This window comes from Mauremys mutica, chromosome 2 (assembly GCF_020497125.1).
Source record: "Mauremys mutica isolate MM-2020 ecotype Southern chromosome 2, ASM2049712v1, whole genome shotgun sequence".
Taxonomy (NCBI): Eukaryota; Metazoa; Chordata; order Testudines; family Geoemydidae; genus Mauremys; species Mauremys mutica.
In genome coordinates, this window is record NC_059073.1 from 220,538,953 (window position 1) to 220,556,359 (window position 17,407).

Here is a 17,407-nt window from a genome sequence, read left to right on the forward strand (position 1 = left end):
TGAATTCTATAACACAGCCTTAACTATAGAGCAGGACCACTGAACCATAATGACAAGCTTGCATGGAACAACATTGACTCTATTTTCTTAAATGGATTTAATCCTAGTTTACAACAGAGTGAGAGGAGAATCAAGCCATGAGGTTACAACCTGAATGCTTTAATTAAGCGAATAGTCCCATTAACTGTAATGGGATTACATGCATGCCTAAATAAGGCAAGCAAAATCTGGTCTGAATTCTTCTATGTTTTGCAAAGTCCGTGGTCATTTTTCATACTTTAAAAAAATCAGTTTTTTACCTGAAAAAAACAATTTAACAAAAAATTAAACCAAAGCAAATAAAAAAATTCACAAAGCAATGCCAAAGGCTGCTAGCCCCAACAAACCTTTCAATAACAAACCAGTTGCAATTGGCAAACGTGGGAGAATTTATATTATACAGGGATTTTAGTTTCAAGTTTCCAAGCTGCTAGGCTGTCAAACCACAGGGAATGTTTATAAAGTGTATAAAAAGATATAGTGTCAGGAATTACTAGTTAAAAAAGATCATTAAAAACTACTGAGACTACTCAACAGTTCATAATTAGTGGGGTGCCTAGTTTTATATCACTTCACCTATTTACCCCACTAGAGAAATTGTTATGTTATCAGTTATGATGTAACGATATTAATTATTAAATACCACATCTATATTTTCTCTCAACTATCCACGGGTAGTAGAAAGACTAGGTAATTTTCTCTCCTTATGTAAATCAGCCTCTGAATATCTGCTTGCATAACACTGTGATTTATGGACTTTTTTTGTTCTGAGGAACTAAACACGTGTCAATGCCTGGTTCATTCAGCTTAGTCATTTTGTGTGACTGATTATTCTCTTTTCACTCCAGTGTCACACCTGTGTAACTCTATTTACTTCAATGGAGTTATTCCTGATTTACACCTTTCTAACATGAGAGGAGAATCAGACCCAATCAGACTCTTAGGCAGGGGGAGTTTTTTATTCTTTGTCAGCTCATTATTATTTACATTGTGGTAGAATCCTCATAGATTGAAATCTTGGAATGTTTCACAATTTTATCAACAAATCTATGAGCCCTAGGAAGGCTGGGCACTGTCCAGTCCAATCCTTGAGATTCCTGTTTTGGTGCCATAATACTCCCCTCCAGCAAAACTCTGGTCATGCTATATGGCTCTTGCTAAGTGTTACTCTTTTAGGTTCAAATTCTGTCTCATTCTCCAAAGCTGCATTGGGCCCTGCCTCCAATGGAATTTATGAGTTTCTGCTGCACAAAGGGTGCAGATTTGGGAAGCCCACAGATTGGGTCCAGGCTTCCTTTGTTCTGTAGAGCTGGCCTCTGTAGGGATAACCCCTTTGCCTCCTAGTAGGAGTCAGTGTATACACTGATATGTACATACATCAGCCACTGCTCCCTATGAAAAGAAGGCCGTGCAGTAGTAGGAGATGCTGAAGTCACACTGGGTTGCAGTTGCTGCAGTAGTTCCATTGCTGCTCTGCAGCCTGCCTTCCAACCGCTGTGAATTCCTCTATGCCTAGCCTGCTACCTGGATAGCACCTCCAAACCTGCATTCATTTAAACTAGTATAATACCATTGTCACTGCAGATGCTGCTGCTCAGAGGTTGGAAATGTTTGTATCAGTCTAGGGGACAGGAGATGTGGTGAGTGATGAATGATGAGTTAGAGAGGCTGTGATGGGATTTCCACCCCACATAGGACTGACAAGGGTTAAGATGGCCAGGTAACCCATTTAACGCCACAGGCTGCACCTGGCTGAGGAGCCAGGGAGCAGGGAAGTCACTGAGAGCAGGCTCAGGTGGGGCCTATAAAGCCAAGTGGCTGGCAACAGAAAGAGGCTGCTGCTGGGATAGGGCAGTCACTGCCTGGAAAGAGGGAGAAGTGTTTGGAGGCTGCAGAGGTGGGCAGACTACCGTCATTCCCTGGCAAGAGAGAGAGAGAGAGAGTCAGAGTGACGGCGTGCAAACCGCGTCTGCCTCGAAAGCTAATTCCCAGAGTGACCAGGAGGCATCAGTGCTGGAACTGGTGGGGCCAGTGCGCCATGCCTTCCCATTTTTTAACATGGGCATAGTTTGGGGGATGGGGACATCCTCCCCCCAAAACTGCAAGCCTCGGGCTGGTGCCATGCGCAGGGCTGCACTTTGCAGCAAGGGACCTGATTACGGTGCTGCAGGTGCCAGACAGCGGCTGGTTGGAAGGGCAGAAGAAGGATGGCCTGCCTGTCTGGTTCCTGGTGAGCTATGTGCAGCTACGGGAGGCAGGAGACTGGCTGCACCAAGTGCCTGCGTGGAAGGGGGGGGGCGCATGGGGAGAGAGTGCAGGGGGCTAGGGCCACAAGAGAATGCAGGGTTAGGGGAGAAGGGGGCACAGGACTCCACTTTGGCAGACCTCCACTAGGGGGCACGCACAGTCACGTGCCCCCCCAGATTTCTCGGGATGCCTCTGGCTGGGATGCCCAGCAGTGAGGAGGCAGAGCTCCCTCTTGCAGCAGCACTCTCTGTGTGTCCATGCAGGCTGGGGCGGGAGAAAGCAGCAGGGTGGCTGGCTGATGGCTGAGCTCCTCTCCACTCCTGCATATGGGGCTGCTTCTTCCTTCCCTGCTGCTGGAGTCCCAGCGCTGCTGCCTGCTTTTCAGACTGTCTGCGAAGATGAGTCAGGGGGTGGAGACAGAAGCAACACGTGGGGAGGTGCCATGCCCCCCCCGAACCTTTCAATTGTGTCCTGCACTAGCCACAGTTGTGTGTCACCTGCCCCCCCTTCTACAAACATTCTGGCGCCCTTGCTAAGAGGAGGTGCTAGAGCAGCGGTGAGAGTGGGGTGCACTCCAAAACAGATGCATACAACATAAACATATCATATGCTTCTCCAATTTATAACATCACCTCCACAGACATACATCCACAATAAGATACATAATGCAATATCAATGATGTGATAAACTGAAGTAAAATGTGATACATTTATATCATGTCTATGTAATTTATCACTCTATTGATCACATTGTCTTCCATTTGCTCATTAATCCACTATCCCAGGATTAATTCTAATATTCTAAACCCATGAAGAACTTCAAAAAGTACCATTTAATCTTTCTCCACCCACCAAATGAGAAATTTCACTGAAAAAATTACATATTCTTTACATTCTTCTGAAGAAAACTATTGATTAATAAAAAGCTTTAAAAAATAAACACCCTTTGATATATTCTGCTCCTTTGAAACAGTTGTGTTAAAACTATTCTTGAGAGCCTGAGGCTGATGATTAAGATTGCTTCTCTTCTGTTAAACAGAAATCAATACTCCATGGACATTATTTATCCTAAAATAGAAATTCCTGGATCCAAAATCTCATGAGTGTCCTTTCAAGTTTAATGTCAGTCTGGTTCTTCAAATATCTTTTCTAGTCAAGTTTCTAGAGCTGAACTCAAAAATGTATATACACATATATGTTGTATGCATATCTGTGTTTTCCCATTAATTTACATTTATCGCAAAATAGATATGTCAAAAAAGCTAAGCTAAGCAATTAAGTCTTCTTAGGGATAAGAATAAATAGCAAAACACAAGGCTGTCTCTTGGGGAAGCACTATGTGGCTCTTCTGCTCATTGGCTGTATGTCAGTGCATAGGTTTCCAGAAGAAGCTTTTACATCTTGCTTACGTCACAAAGACATTCAGTTACAAGGAGGCTTTAACAGAGTGTCAAAAAGGATTCGAGAGGGGATGCTTGGCTGACATCATCAAAAACAAAACCTGTTGCAGCTATATTTTGTTTTATATTATTTCAGATAGGAGCTGATTAATCAATGATACATTATTCCAGCCCCCATCCTTGCACCTCATATGTGACATGGATGAACTGCTTACACTCATGTCCTCTTTCTGAGATATAGACTTGGATGAAATGTCTTGCTTTTCTACCTTTTCCCTATCTATAGGAGTTATTGTTCTGAGCTTCAGTACTATGTTGATTGACACTAAAACCTGAGATTAGATAGATTCTGTAAATGCACGCTCAGTTTGTGGTTATGCAAGGGTAGTCTGGAGACAATTTCTACATATGGACACAGTATTGGGTGAGGGGCAGGGAGACATGACTCCATGCTAGTCCCAAAGGAACGTTGCCAATTACTGCCTTGATTATCACAGTTATAGAATTGGCAGTCCTTGATTTTCTGCCTCGGGAAACACTGGAATTAAAACTGTTCAGTAGAGCTTTGGCACTGGTGTCTGGTTAGTCATTTCAATCTCTAACCTCCTTAGCCTTCTAAGTTCAAGTAAGTTCACGTTCAAAAACACACAGCTAAATGTTAAAATAATAGCTGGCGATTTAAATTTCTAAGGATTGTTTCCTGTTTATTTTTCCTATCATGTAGCAGAACTATCACATACATAGAACACAAAAGGCCTACAGAGAACACACTTTGTTTCTTTACATTCAGACATGCTAACACACAATGGACTCCTGGTTCAACTTACTAAAAAGAGCAACAAATGTGAAGTCAAGAAAATATAGTTTTCTGAGCTATTAAGGAACTAGCATGTATAAGGAACTAAACTTTCTTTGTTCAAGGAAGTAGGAATCATAACACTGCCAGACTACTGTGGTATTTTGGGCATTACCCAAAACAACAAAGTTGCTAGAGAGAAAATGAAAAATGATATGTTTTCGCAGGAGAGTGTGTATATTTTACTCTATCTTTGTATATTGCAATCAAAAGACAAAATCCTGAAGTCTTTACTCAGGATAAATTCTCATTGAAATGGGAGTTTTGCCTGAGTAAGGACTGAGTTTACAAAATGAAAGCCATATTACCTCTCACATGGGACAAGGCAAGAAAGACTGAAAAATCAGTAAGATTACTTTATGGAGTATTGGGATACTCTCCTTCCTTGGCAGAAGTGATTGGGGGCTTGTGGCTGGATACGAGACAAGTCCTTCAAAACTCACTTAATCCAGGGTGTCTACTGGAAATGCATCATCAGAATGGAAATCATCCTGCATGAGTGGCTTTCCTTGGGTGTATGTCTTACTGCAACAGGAAGTGTGATTGCAGCTTGGGTAGACACACCTGGACTAGATATAGTCTAGTTAGTTTTCAGAGTAGCAGCCATGTTAGTCTGTATCCGCAAAAAGAACAGGAGTACTTGTGACACCTTAGAGACTAACAAATTTATTTGAGCATAAGCTTTCGTGGGCTACGGCCCACTTCATCGGATGCATGTAGTGGAAAATGCAACGTAGTGGAAGATATATATACACAGAGAACATGAAAAAATGGGTGTTACCACACACACACTAACGAGAGTGATCAGTTAAGGTAAGCTATTACTAGCAGGAGAGAAAAAAACTTTTTGTAGTGGTAATCAAAATGGTCCATTTGCAGCAGTTGACAAGAAGGTGTGAGGAACAATGTGTGTGTGTGGGGGGGATTAAAAATGGGGAAATAGTTTTACTTTGTGTAATGACCCATCCACTCCCAGTCTTTATTCAAGCCTAATTTAATGGTGTCCAATTTGCAAATTAATTCCAATTCAGCAGTCTCTCGTTGGAGTCTGTTTTTGAAGTTTTTTTGTTGTAATATAGCAGTGTAGATGTGGCATCACAGGGTTCACTGTAAGCTGTACAAGCTGCCTGGATCCCTGTGTACATATTTGCATTGCTATCCGATGCCGTCACATCCTCACTGCTATTTGTCACTGCACTAGCTAGATTAAAGCTAGCACGGTTATACCTACCCCAGTTGCAATTGCACCTCCGACTGGAGAGCAGACATACCCTGTGTGTTGCTGTGCTTTCCTCCCATCCCGGTATGATGCTTGCTTCCATTGGTCAATCCCCTCAGTAGCTACTGTAGAGAATCTATAAAGCAGACTTGGCCCTAGTTATTAGCCTTCCACGCACACATGAGGGGTCTCGAATGCAAAAACAGATGCACGCACAGATAATGTATGTGTATAGTATTTATGCTGGTTCCCTACAAATTGGGCCCTTAGTGAAGAACAAGTAATAAGAACACATGAACTTTTAAAAACAAATATTCTGATCATAAAAATTAGGTAATTAAAAGAAAAACCCAAGATCTCTCTCTGCCTCTCTCTCTGAATTGTCTTTAAAGAGAATGTTTTTCAAAGTTTTCAATGAGCCACCAGAGAGCGTTCAAGGATAGCAGGGTATCATACAACAAAAACATGCTAATACGGCAAAGTCTCTAAATCCACAGGATAACTCACTTTTCATTCATATTTGGACTCTGCCATCTCTCTCCCTCAACCCTTATTCCAAGGCAGCAATGGAGTATATGATTTTTCCTGACAGGGATGGGTGAACAGATTAAAAAGAAATTTGTGCTTGATCAAACAGAACTCAGTTTCTGAGATGAATTAATTAAATGTTGTGTCAAGAGAACTCCAATATCACCTTGTCACAATGCTATCAGAGCTTGTTTTCCTCCAGAGCTGGTAAACGTAGGCAGGACATACAGAAAAGGGGAACAACTAATATACCTTGAATATTTGAGATTTGTTTGTCTGTTGACTATAGTGCAGCCAGCTCAGCCATCTAATTGAGAAGATTACATTTACATAGAGTAAAATTTTAAAAAGTGCCTGAGTCAAAAGATCCTATGGGTAAACATTTTAAAAGTATCTAATTGATTCAGGAGCCCAAATCTCATTTTCTAAAGTACCTAAGCATGTGCAGATCTCCAGTTTGCAAGTTCAAGTGGCTTTTGGGGTACACAGATGTGGGTATTCCTTTGGCATGACTTCATTTTGCCAGCATGAGAATATTATTTGTGCTAATTATTCTAAATCAACAAAAGTGGTTGAATCCATTTTATATTCATTTCCATGCAGCTAACTACTACACAGTTAATAGAATTTATGTATAACACAAGTTTTTCAAAATAATATTTCTACCCATTATCCTTCAAAGTAAAGTCAGACTTTACTCTTATTTGGTCAGTAATGACTGGAAATACGTTCCTGGCATTTTTCCATGTAAATAGCTGGCCAGCATTGCATGTAGTCAACAATCCATTCCATGATCGCTCAGTTGCAGCCAGATATTCTTTGGGTTGTTACATTGTGTAGCACAGCTGTTTCCTTCAGTCTGTGAGCTTGAGAACCTGGGAGAAAGCTGGACTGTCTGTGTGTGTGCGTATAGCATCCCGAATAAAGAATCTCCTTTGTCTTCACTACAACAGAGTCCTGGCTCTTCTATCACGAAGAGCACTACATCATGTTTAAATATGAATAGCATGTTAAATCTGAACTTTCTTCTGAGAATGAAAAAATAATCATCCAGTGACATCATTTACTGAATGTTTATAATTAACACCAAGCATTAACCATCAGCATTTGAAGTGACTCAAACATTACTCTCCTTAAAAGAGTTTATGTTTGCTCACAAAGAATAATACAGTCTTAACAAAATGTTCCTACATTTCGTAGCAAGGGGAATGTAAACTTTTATCAGCACTGGCTTCTAATGTGATATTATACAGCCACATAGAATACACACACACACACACACACTGTAATCAGTCATCTTGTAAAATGTTGTCAAGTAAAATAGTGACATTTTCGATAACAAAGTCACATACTAAACGAAAGAAGAGAGACAAATAGCTAATTGGATCAGAAAGCCTCCACTTTCACTAACTCACTGGAGAATCTGAAATCCTACCTTAGTCAGATGTTCTCCATTTTGTTGTTTTTAACTTTCTGGAAGTGCCTGGCAGAGATTCCATAGTCAGAGTTGCAACTATGGTGGGCTTAAAGTAGGGCATAAATTCCTGTTTTTCTGTTAAATGTAGGTTGCCAATTGGTCTGACATTTTAGAGGCTGTTAATCTTTATGCTCTTTGAATTGTCTATGTAGTGTTTGTTTGGTTTCTCATCATAAATTTTTAATAATTAAGCCATTGGATTTGGGTGACATTTTTCCTTGGCAGTCCTACATTTCATTGTTGACCGATATCCCCCCTGAACTTTGACCTACTTAGTCTATCTCCCCCTTATCTAATGCCTGCCCCACATTAAGCATTAAAAAAAAACAACCTTAACTGCTTCATAATGAAGTTTCTGTGTTTTATAATAATAGCCAAGTGGTTATATGGAACAAAGGATCTCAAACCGGAGCAGTGAAGTGCTTGGATTTTCTCTGTAAATCCTATGTATTTTACAGAGATCACTGGTTTTTCACAGGTTAGAAAACAGTTACTTGTCTTCACCAATGTGCAGGATTCTAACATTTCTTATGCTCTGCAGTTATCTCTGAAGAGTTAGAGAACAGATTTCACTGTGCTTATAAAAACTCTCACTAGAACATGCCTCCCGACTGTTGGATGTCGGGAGTTTTATGTGCTCTCTTTCCCTCAAGGAAACATGGATTTGCATCTAGATTTGGATGCAAGTGAAATAAACTTGGTTGTTTCAATTGAGCGTTGAGTAGGCATTTGATCACGTGATCAGACCACTGCACAGCTTGAAAAATCTGTAAGACTCTGCTCAGGAGAGCAATAATGGTGAATGAGCAAGGGTGTTTCAAATCAGGATTTTGGTCCACAGGTAAGATAATTATATCCATACTACTATATGCCTAACTCTAGCTAGTGAAAGCAGCTACCCCAATTTCACGGACAGAGAAATTCACTTCCAAGATATCATGCTTCAGCAGATAGGCACCACATAATAAAACTATTATTATTATTATAACATCAAAATACTTGCACAAGTGGGAAAACACAGATATTGTAAAAATCTGATGCTCTGCACCTTCACGTTACATTTGCTTTCCTCATGCTAAATCAATTACTCAAAATGTGTTGATGTGGAATAATAAGCAACAGTTTCATGTCAATCTGTATCCGATAAGTTGGCCAAATACAACACAAACGAACAAACAAACAAATACTTCGCTGGCATTTAAACAACACTGTGAAAAGTACGTTGTGAGTGAAACTAAACTTGCAGAACTACTTATTTTTAATGAATGATGCTACATGTATTTGAGTGCTGTTTTGAGAGCTTTACGGTATTTGATGAAGCAAACTTTCCAAGACAGAAAAAATATGAGTTGACTGATCAAGTCAGAGAGTAGACCCAAATTCTGCAGAGAATCTAAGACAGCTGGGATTTACCTCTTGCAGTGTTTGGAATACGTTAGTGATGCAGTAAGGATCCTTTCAAGTATATATGTCAGTTAGAAAGGATTTTTTGAATGGATAAACATACAGGGGAAGGGTAGCAGATGTGTTCATCCAAGCAACTCAAAATATCCAAGAGTGCAGTTATTTCACAGTCCGTAAAGTAATGATTCAGAGGCTACACTCAAGGGTTTTTTATTCCCTTAATATAATCAACAAAACTAGACAATATAAGATCCAATCTTCCTCTTTATACTGAATACAAATATTATTCCTTAAAGAAGTGAGATCTGGACATGCATGACAAAAGATTCCCATCTAATGGGGTAGCTGATCGCTCTTATAACTTTTCCAGTGATCTAGTGCTGCCCAGCAGAGGTAGGAATCTGCTACATACAGGTTTAGTTGGATGTGAGGAAATATCCACTTACTGTTGGTTGCATAACGTATGGCGGATGAGGCATCCACGAAGTACTCTGGACCTGCATATCAAACAACTTTCATTAGCACAAAACAGTTTTAAACAGAGATTTCTTTTCTCAGTGAATTCAGTTGCAAGCATCCTTTTCACTTGTCACAATAACAACTAATAGTGAGCTAATTTCAGGAAGAACCTACAGGGAGACAAAATTCATTTATGTCTTGTAATCTTATTGACATAGAAACGTTCAAATCCCATTCAGTAATGTTTCCGCTATTTTCAGAAGTCTGAAAGACAGCACACTGTCTATGCTCCCCTGTTTTATCCAATGAAGTGTGTTATCCAATAGATGGTACAGTAGGCTCAAACTTTAAGTAAAATTTTCAAAAGCTCTTTAGTGCCAACATGTTTAAGTCCTCATTTCAAAAGTGACTTATGTACCTCGGAAAGTAATTTTGAAAGTCTCATTCAAAGCTTGGGAAAAGGGGCTACTAGGCCATTTAAGAGATTTTGAAAATTTTACCCTTTGTGCTGCCATTTGGAAGTTCTCTCTGTGAAAAATTTTACATACACTTCAAGCTTAAGAATTCCGAGTTGTGGAGTAGAGTGAGATTTAATTAATTTTACCTCTGGAGATCCCTTCCCATACAAACTAAAATAATTTTGGTATCTCAGCGTAGTGGTAGTATCCTGCAGACATTTTCTTCATATTAAAAATAACCTAACAACAACAACAACAACAACAAAACCCCTAAATGTAGTTTTGAAAGTTTGGTGGAATTTTCTGAAGCAGGCACCAGGACTGGAAGAGCAGCGAGGCTACAGGTTGGAACTGACTGGTATGGGAAAGAGCACATAACACTTGCACTGTACCTGGTTAAAGTAAGTGCCAGAAGTTTCCCATTTTCATGACCATTAAATTCAACCGTAAATATTTACAGAAGAAAACCCCAGATAACAATGAAAATTATCTATCTTGGTAAGGTTAAGGGATAAGTTTTGTGCATGGTTTCAACTCTGATGGCCTGACAAAAGTGTTCCTCACTATAATGTGGGAAAAACTCAGTACTTTTGCTCCTCAAATCAGTAATGACTAGCTATATGTTGGAGGCGTTCCACTCCAAAAATATCACCTGTAAATAAATCTATGCAGCAATGTTTTGACATCACCTCAGAAAAGCCACAACAAGGATTTCACAATGGAAACTTGATATAGAAAAAGGAGGCCTGGACAGTAAAACTATTTTGGGGAGACTGGGAGGAGTTGGTGAGAACAGAAACTCCAAAATACACAATGGGTGGGAGCCTGAAGACAGCTATAAAAACTGTGTTCCCCCAATGTCTTGCTTTGCAGGGTGCTACTCAAGAGGAATGTGTGTTGTTAATGGAGGTTATTGAGGACGGAACAGCTGAAAGCAAAAGGTCAAAACATGAAAACAACAAACTAAATGACTAAAAAGGTGCATTCTCTAAAATGTGGCCAATGAAAAGAAGCCATAATGACCAAACATCTCATTAAGCATGACAAGCTTTTGCTAGTGTCAACTGGAAATGAAGCAAAATGCTGAGCACTTGAAAAACTGATTGAAATAGGACAAAAGCATGGTGGTGTTTGTTACTTACTGTAAAGAATCCAGAAAATGCTTGATACCCTACACCAGGGGTCGGCAACCTCTGCAGCTCACCAAGGTAAGCACCGTGGAGGGCCAGGCCATTTTGTTTACCTGCCACGTCCACAGGTTCGGCCGATTGTGGCTCTCACTGGCCGTGGTTTGCTGCTCCAGGCCAATGGGGGCTACGGGAAGTGGCGTGGGCCGAGGGATGTGCTGGCCGCAGCTTCCCACCACCCCCATTGGCCTGGAGCGGCGAACTGCAGCCAGTGGGAGCCGCGATCGGCCGAACTTGCGAATGTGGCAGGTAAACAAACTGGCCTAGCCTGCCAGGGTGCTTACCCTGGCGAGCCGCGTGCCAGAGGTTGCCGACCCCTGCCCTACACTAAGTGACATTTGAGTGCTACTAAAAAAGCCTTGATTTAAAGCATGAGTAAAGCGTGCAGGCACACACACAATTTTCTGCTGTATACGTTTTGCCTTTGTCCACATCCAAAACATAATTGTCGAGTGGGGGTACATACTGAGATGCATGCAAATCTGACATACCTGATATGTAGAGACAGGGGAAGCAGCAATGAATGGCGTGATAGATGTCTGTGGAATCATGCGGTTTGTTGCAATACTGTACGGTGAGGAATAAAATCTGCAAACAGAAAACAAAAGGAAGATTCTTGAGGCTCTTGATAGCCAGACTCCAATTAACTGATCCACTGCCACCACTGGGCAAAGACAATTATATCTTTTTCTTTCCAAAACAATAATAAAAAAGGATGATGTGGCTCTATGAATTTTGTTGGTTTTCTCCCTCCCCCTCAATTTCACTATTAAGATCATTTGCAGAAGACATCATTTTTTTCTTCTACACCTACAGAAAGCATTAAGAAGCATAGAACTTTGGAAAACTCTCCTTCAGAAATGGAGAAAGCAGCTATTTGAAATGCAAAGGTGGTTGATTTTCCAGAGTACAATCTAGTCTAGGAAAACTTCTTGGACCATATCAAAGACACTGATATTGATCTAATTTATGCATACGGTAACTATTTTCTCTCAGATCTGAATAGTTCAGTGTTGACGATAATATATTCTATGCATATTCCCTCAGTTTCCTTATTACGGGATAGCGACAGTTACTGGGCACACTGGTTAAGATTTTCATATCAATCTAGAAGAGGAAAATGCATCTCTTCCATTGAAATTATTCCCTAGTTGTGTGCAGTATAGTTGAAGCGGTATCACTCCCAGGATATTAGAGAAACAAGATGAGTGAGGTGATATATTTTATTGGACCAACATTTGTTAGTGAGAGAGACAAGCTTTCCAGCCACACACAGCTCTTCTTCAGACCTGGGAAAGGTACCCCTAGCATCACAGCTAAATGCAAGGTGGAACAGATTGTTCAGCATAAGTAATTAGCAGATATTCAAGGTAGAGTGGCTGGTTAACACCTCTGCAGTTATAGACAAAAAGAGAGGGTTAGTGGGTTACACATTGTAATAAGTTGTTGTAATAAGTCATAAATCCAGTGTCTCTGTTCAATACATGATTTTTAGTGTCTAGCAGAGTTATCAATTTAAGTTCCCAGCAGAGGTGACACGTGGGTGGGAGCATGTGGGGTCCAGCGCCCCCGCAGATTTCTGTGAGTGCCGAGCTGCCCTTGCAGGGCTTGCTTTACTCAGCCTGCTGGCAGGGGAGCAAGCCAGAAATGTGCCAAGGATTGAGGGGCTCTGGCTTGCTCGTCTCCTGTCCCCGGCAGCCTGGCCCAGGCAGGGAGCAGAGCAGGAGGGCCACCACTGCCTCCCCAACTGGCCTCTCTCGCAGACAGCTGCTGCGCTGCAGAGTCAGTGACCTTGAGCGCCTACCCTCAACTGGTGCGAGAAGTGGTTCTGTCCTGCCCCCTTTGCCCCCAACCCAGGGTCGCTGGGGAAGGCGCTGGGAGCAGAGTTCCTCTGCTCAGCCTGAGTTAGGACACCCCTGCTAAAGTATCTGTGAGGATGCCAGAGCTCAGGGGAGACATTGTGGGTCTCCTTGGGCCAGGGCCAGCCACGGTCCCCGCCCAGAGACACATGCTCCCTGCTCCTGTGCCCGCCCCCAGGAGCCGATGGGATTGGCTGCCCTGCCCCTGGGAGGTGAGGCTGGAAGGTTCCTCCTAGAGGCAACGCATGGGGTGGTCACACGCTCCCCCCTTTACATTGTGCTTCCCACTATCAGCAGGCACGAGTCATCTCTGACTTCCAGGCTTGTCTTTTGAAAGTGTTGTGCAGGTTTCCTTCGAGGATGAGAACTGATAGGTCAGACATAGAGTGATCGCTTTGTGAAAAGTGTTCACTCACATGTGACGGGTTGTTTTTGTCTTTAACTACTTTTGCTAAGCAATCTGTTCTTCCTTGCATTTAGCTGGGATGCTCGGAGTATCTTTCTCAGACTTGAGGAGTTCTGTGTGGCTCGAAAGCTTGTCTTTCTCACCAACAGAAGTTGGTCCAATAAAAGATATTAACCTCACCCACCTTGTCTAGTCTCTAACTCCTCTAGACAGCTCTGGAAATCTCAACCTCTGATTTATTTTATCGTTTTTATTTCTACGTCGAGCACATCACTTGAGGCCTGCACTGGGTATAAGTGGTGATAGGATTTTGCAGAAATGCTTTCTGCAGAGGGGTGAATTAGAATGTATTCTTCCCCTTCCTATGACATCTCCCCCACACTCAGGAAAGGAAATTAACAGTAGCCTTCCACAAGAGACATGCAACAAAACAACATTATCTTTTTTTTTTTTTTTACACTAGTACACTGCTTAACCATCACTTTGACAAATCAGGATTTAATACTAATCAATCTATTTAATGTAGCAGATTCTGGATGAGGAGTAAAATAAATCACTGAGTCAGGAGAAACAGGTAGGCTGGGAAAAGCAGGCTCCCTTCTTTGAACATTGGAAGAAAATGTCCAAAAAGAGCAGGGGAGAAGAGAAATGAAATTATTTGAAATACTGAAAACGGATACGATTTTAAAATAGCATGGGCAGCAGGCTGAACTCTGGAAAAAACAGCAATAAATTGCCATTTTTAAGAATCTCTATATTGCCTAAGAGTGCTGCCCAGACAGCTGTTTGTAAAATGTCTCCATATAACATTTTGCATGTATCCTATTTATGAGATAATGAAGGAGAAGACAGAAGGAGAAGGAGAAGCATTTTTTGTTACACTGTTGTTCAGCAGGGACCGAACAGACGCTGTTATTTAAAACCAAATAATTTTTTGAATACATTTACCTGTGACATTAGCACAACGCATATGTTTTCCCTAGTCCTGTTAGAATGCTCTGCTGACCACAAGTGATCTGTTCCCAGTCAATGGCTAATCAGATTTCACTTTGGCCATGCTATCTTTTAGCAAATGTACCGAGGCAAGCTGTAGACCATAAATGAAAATGACAGAATTTACAGGAAACTCCGCGGGGAACTGCACAATAGAAATATAAATAAACCTCACAAGTAAAGAGATACTGTAAAGGGGGAACCCTTTAGAGAAAACAATGCATTTTTGTTCTTACTGTTCTAATCCTATCCATCAAATATGGAATGTTATTTCACTCTCTAGGAAGTTAAAATACTGCCACTCAAGGTAAGAGCTATCAGGTGGAAGACAGTTGAGAAGAGAAACCACGTCCTATTTAATCCCCTAATGCTGATTCCCTGCTTAAGCCAATAACTCTATAGACAGCTAACCATTTCATTTTCAACTTAGAGCGGCAGCTATGTGACTATTATATAAGCTTTTGGAATACACACTCGGGTAATGTGAAAAATACATGCCTCTCAACTCCCCCGCCAATGCCATTTGTCTGTCATGGTCTGGAATGCTTTCAAACAGGTATCATTTTAAACAAATTATCAGGGCACTCAGAGACATTCCAGGGCACCACAGAAAAGAAAGGAGAGAATTTTGACAGAACAAACAACTTAATAGGAAAAACAAGCCTACAGTTGTACTGTAATTTTAATGACACTGGGCCATACTCTGCAGTGGAAAGGGGTGGAAAAGCCTCATCCTTCTCAGGGAGAATTCCCTCAGTGAAGGAATTGAGCAAGTCAGCTGCAGGATGTCTTCCGAAACCCCCTCTGCAAGTCCAGGTGTAGATGGTATGCTGGGGGGCAGAACCAGGAGGTAGAGGTCATGAGGGCACAGTGGACAGTGGCAATGCTCAATGGCATTGCTGCCCAAAGGTAGGCTGGCTTGGGGTGCCATAGATTAGACAGTTCCCTGTTGCAGCAGCCCAGAACTGGGAGGTAATTTAAAGCCACCTTAGACACCTCTTTCCCTGTGCTGTGAGTAGTGTGCTGCCTCTCTTGGAGGCACCTCACAAACATCCCACCCAAACTCCCTTACACCCATTCACTGATGGAGTCTGAACTTGTGTAACATACATGCTGAGCCTACTCTGACACACACATTGCTATACTCTCCTGACAGTTGCTTTTCTTGCTCTGCTTCTCTCTGTGGCCTCTTGGTTTTTGTGACACCACAAACTTCTTGAGACTTAACTTGAGGAGATGTGAGGTGACAGTTACATGTTGGTGACTGTGAGAATGAATGAATGCATGCATCTAGTGGAATCTAGAAATCTTAGCTGCCAATGTATACACTGGAGTGCGCAGAGGTGGTGGTGGGGAGAACTGGCAGAAGTGACATCAGCTTTGACTCCTTTTTGGCCCTTCTAGATTCACCACTGAATTTGGTCCCCAAATTCACTGGCATTGGAAAGCACTATACTTCACCAGAATTGTAGATTTGGAGGTAATCGAACTATATGTTATGACCTATATATGTGCATTCTCAAAGACTGAGGCTTAGCCTCTCTTTCTGCAGGTGCAATTTGCACACACAAAATCATTTGCAGGTGCAAATCAAAATTACTTGCCCCTCCACCTGCAATCAGGTGCACATATCTCCAACTCAAAAGCAAGTGCAACAATGCAGGTGCAAATTTTGCAGTTGCAAACTGCACCTGCAAAGTGGAGGCTGCTCTTTCACTCAAAAAAAAAAAAAAAAAAAGGATCTTTTGTATGTGGATATTATGTGCACAAAGAAACACATTCACACCTCGTTACAGGTAAAAGTCTGCTCTGGGATACATTCACACAGCTCCCATTGCCATAAGAAAAGTTTATAAGGAGAGATTTATAAATCACCTTAATAGAACCGTGTTCACGATAAGGGGATATCAGATATCTAGCACATAGGACAGACAGTGCTCCGAGGAAACTTTTTGTTGTCAAATAGTTCACATATTTCACTCCATCAAAAAAAGCAAGCTAGATTCGGAGATTTGACTCTTTGTAAGACACTGCCAAAAATGTCAATATGGTTACTATCCTATGGGAGAATGTGCAACCTTTTACATAGAACGTGCACAATGGCAAGACCTTATTTGCCCAGAAATAAACACCATTTGCTCATGCCTCATGTCCATAGGCAGTACTGAAAAAGTCAGATTCATGAATAGCATCCTGGGGCTAACATAATGTAAGAGTATTACCAAGCATTATCACAGCAGCAAGTTTCCATTGCAACAAGCCACAGAGTCAGCTGTCAGAGATGGAAAACACCTCTGAATATCAAGCCCATTGCTCTGCAAATCTATAGTATAGTCCCCCCAGCTATCAATATTAAACTGATACAGTAGGCTGCAATCTTACACTCAAAACAGGACTAAAACCTCAGCAACATTTTAAATGAGTATATTTACAATGCACATAGAAGACTTTTGTATTCTCTTGTACAAGTGCATTAAACAACTAATAGTAATATAATGAATTGTAACACTAATAAGGTAGCACTACCTACTTGCTCCCTGAAATAAAATCCAAGTGCCTTTATAAATGCAGTTCAAGAAAGCCTGATTACAAGCCGGAAAAGGCAGAGAGAGATTGAGCGAGGAATAGAGCTTCTGCAGCACAGTGTGCCGTGACTGGTACTTCAGATGTTCATCTTGCATTGTTATGGTACACTAAGGGCCTGAGTCTCCACTCCATTACACCAGTTTTATGCTGGTGTAATTCCATTGATTTTAATGGCATTCCATTGGCATAAAAACAGTGTAATGGAATGGAGAATCAAGCCCTATAACTTAGTAGTCTCAAAAGAAAATGATCCATTACTTTGTTGGGGAAACAACTTTGTTTTGTTGTT

At 41.4% G+C, this 17,407-nt stretch overlaps 1 protein-coding gene across 9 annotated transcripts in view; it reads right to left on the reverse strand.

Annotated features, from left to right (window-relative positions):
* RBMS3 (RNA binding motif single stranded interacting protein 3) overlaps window positions 1–17,407 on the reverse strand; it is a 939,633-nt gene that overhangs the window by 71,566 nt on the left and 850,660 nt on the right. For all 9 annotated transcript variants that reach the window (XM_045008010.1, XM_045008014.1, XM_045008013.1 and 6 more), the window contains 2 exons: window positions 11,766–11,862; window positions 9,617–9,667 (listed from right to left, as the gene is read on the reverse strand). In XM_045008010.1, coding sequence (XP_044863945.1) covers window positions 9,617–9,667; window positions 11,766–11,862 — 148 coding nt within the window. The remainder of the gene's footprint in view (window positions 1–9,616; window positions 9,668–11,765; window positions 11,863–17,407) is intronic.